General features: G+C 45.5%; 1 protein-coding gene across 1 annotated transcript; it reads right to left on the reverse strand.

The window, feature by feature from the left end:
• Positions 1 to 576: 576 nt before the first annotated feature.
• LOC142644547 (uncharacterized) lies at positions 577 to 1,630 on the reverse strand. Its single transcript, XM_075819135.1, has 2 exons — positions 1,589 to 1,630; positions 577 to 1,068 (listed from the first exon to the last, which is right to left on the reverse strand). Exons 1-2 carry the CDS (start codon positions 1,628 to 1,630, stop codon positions 577 to 579), a joined length of 534 nt encoding a protein of 177 aa, XP_075675250.1.
• Between the last annotated feature and the right edge of the window lie 1,552 nt (positions 1,631 to 3,182).

Raw genomic sequence — 3,182 nt, forward strand, 5'->3', positions numbered from 1 at the left:
TTGGTCATCCAAAGCCAAAGGTATTTGGTGGGACCCTTGAAAGGCGTCTAGAAAACTCATCCGAGGATGGCATATAGTGGCATCAACCAACTGATCTATCTGAGGCATAGGGAAGGGATCCCTAGGACAAGCTTTATTCAGATCTGTGAAGTCCACACATACGTGCCACTTTCCATTCTTCTTTTTTACTAACACCGTATTGGCCAACCACTCAGGGTAGAACACTTCCTTAATAACCCTAACCTGCTTAAGCTTGTTCACCTCTTCTTTGATAGCATTGGAATGCTCTTTAGATGAGCATCGAGATGGTTGTTTTTTAGGGAGGATAACCGGGTTGACATGTAGGTGATGGTAAATGAAGTCTGGGTCTACCCCAGGAGCTTCATAAGCATTCCACGCAAACACATCGATATTCTTCCTAAAAAATATGACCAGCTTCTACTTCTCCTGAGGAGGTAGTTGAGCTTTGACTTGACAAAACTTCTCCGGATCATCATCTATAACAATTTCCTCCAGCTTCTCACACTTGGGCCCTTCTAACACCACCTCCACAGGTATGACTGGAGTCCTTGATTGCTATGATCCCCCCTCAGCTGAGGCCGAGGACTCAGCTTTAGGCTGATGCATAATTGTAGCTGCCATGCATTGCCTAGCAATGGATGGGCTCCCAACCAACTCTTTAATCTGGTCTCTCGACGAATATTTCACCTTCAAATACAGAGTTGAAGAAACGATTCCCAAGGCATGAAGCCAGGGTCTTGCCACAATGGCTATGTAGGGAGAGTAAGCATCCACCATGATGAAGTCCACCTCCACCACTTTTGAACCTGCTTGCACGGGTAGTCTAATCTGACCCCTTGGAATGACAACTTTCCCATCAAATATTATCAATGGTGAATTATAGGCTATCAAGTCATCAGGCTTCAAGTTCAACCCTTTGTATAAGTTAGGGTACATAGTCTTTGCACCACTGCCTTGGTCTACCATCACCATCTTCACATCATACCCTCCTATCCTGAGCATGACCACCAAAGCATCATCGTGTGGCTGTATAGTCCCAATATTTTCCTCCTCCAAAAAACTTAACGCCAATCAAATATCCACTTTAACCCTCTTCGGCTCAGAATTAGAGTCCTCGACAGGTGTTCGAGCTACAGACATCACTCTGGAGGGACGAGAACTAGTTCTCCGAGGAGCAGCAAAGATGACATTAATCGTGCCCAAAGGAGACCTTGAAGAAGTGTTCCCTTAAGCTCCTGACCCTGCATGATCTCCCTACCTATTGAGCCAATACAAAAACTGTTTTAATCTTCTATCTTTGACTAGTTGCTCTAAATGATTCTACAGAGTCCTCCAATCCTTAGTGGTATGCCCTCATTCCCGGTAGTACTGACAATGAAGACTTTGGTTGCGCCTCATGGGGTCTCCTCCCATCTTGTTTGGCCATTTGAAGTATGACTCATTCTTAATCTTCTCCAAGACTTGATGTACAGGCTCTCAGAACACTGTGTTGACCACCTGAGGAGCTGTAGACCCAGATTGCCCAGCAAAATCCTTTCGGGGTCTGTTATTGTTGTATCTATCTGACCTGAAATCTCTTATCTCCTAAGGGATAACCTTCGTCTTCCATTTCCCCTGCTGTTGGTCTTCTTTAACCTGCTTATACTCGTCAATACGGTCCATAAGCTGGTGCACACTCCTCACGGGCCTCTTGGTCAGTGATTTTCTCAAATCATGCTCGGCAGGTAGGCCGACCTTGAAAGTCTTTATGGCTACATCTTCAAAGTCTCCATCAATCTCATTAAACATCTCCTAGTATCTGTCTGAGTACGTTTCCCCTTCTCACATGGTCATAAATAGCAGTGAATTTAAAGGCCGAGGAACTTTACTGCATGTAATAAAGCGACACCCAAAAGCCTAGGTGAGTTCCTTAAAGGAATCAATAGAACCTGCCCCAGCCCATCAAACCATCTTATTGCCACAGGTCCCAAATTAGATAGGAAAACTTTGCACATCAAAGTCTCATTTTTGGAGTGCACAGCCATCCTCTAGTTGAAGTGGCTCACATGTTCCACAAAGTCTATTCGGCCACTATACATGGTACATGTTGGCTAAGTGAATCACCGAGGAAGTCTTCCTCCTTCAATTCTACATGTGAAGGGTGATTTGGAAATTTGGTTCAGCGCTCTGCTCATAACGTCATTCCCCAAGCCTTTGCAAGATGAATTCCTACTCCTGCAGTCATGAGGGCTGTCCTCTTCATATGAGAAGGACTCACTAAGGGGAGTCCTTGACCTGGGCCTGTAACTACTATCCCCACCATCATTAGAAGAAGGGTCAGAAATGGAAGGAGTTTGCTTCCGCCGTTTGATGGTACTGACGAATATGGAACTGACGAAGATAAGTATAGACGAAGCTGCCTTCATGGACGAACATGACCAGTATCCGCGTCATCTTTGAGAATTAATGCCATTCAATGCTGCCAATAAAGCTCCAATCGTTACAAGACCAGCTGGACGAACCGATGGGAACGCATTAAAATCCATAACTCCACTAGAGACGTTATCAGGGAGTCATTAACACTCCAACGGCTATAATCCCCAAGGGTATATAAAACCCTCACAACACCAATACAAGGTACAAAAAAAAGACAGCATCACAACCTGAATCATTTTTATTTCGATTATTATCTTCTTTCGCACTGACTTTATCATCGGAGGCGTTGTGGCAGGCACCACACCGGTGACCACTTGAATAAGTTCTTGCTCCCACAGGATCGTCAGAGTACTGCCAGGAGCCATCTGGACGAATCCCAGCAAATCAACGAGAAACTGCTTCATCAGTTTGGCGCCGTCTGTGGGAACGACTTTCTCATACAACAAGAACGTGGTTCCTACCAGCTCCAGATGGAATCTAACCAGGACTCAGCGGCCTTGGCGCAGCAAGTCCGAAATCTCGCGGCCACCGTCGAAGAACTTACTAGACAGAATCAAGAGATGAGACAGAGGTTACAGCAAGAAGAGAACCGGTCAAGAGCTGTCCAAGAGGACGAAGGGGATAGCCATGGAAGAAGTGACCGACGGAGAACGGTAACCCCAGAGGAGCAGCATTTTGACATCCTCCAAGAGATGAGGAAGGAGATGGATGAATTAAGAAACGCAATCAAAGAAAAGACCGATCGA

The sequence above is a fragment of the Castanea sativa genome, chromosome 7, assembly GCF_040712315.1.
Source record: "Castanea sativa cultivar Marrone di Chiusa Pesio chromosome 7, ASM4071231v1".
Classification (NCBI taxonomy): domain Eukaryota; kingdom Viridiplantae; phylum Streptophyta; class Magnoliopsida; order Fagales; family Fagaceae; genus Castanea; species Castanea sativa.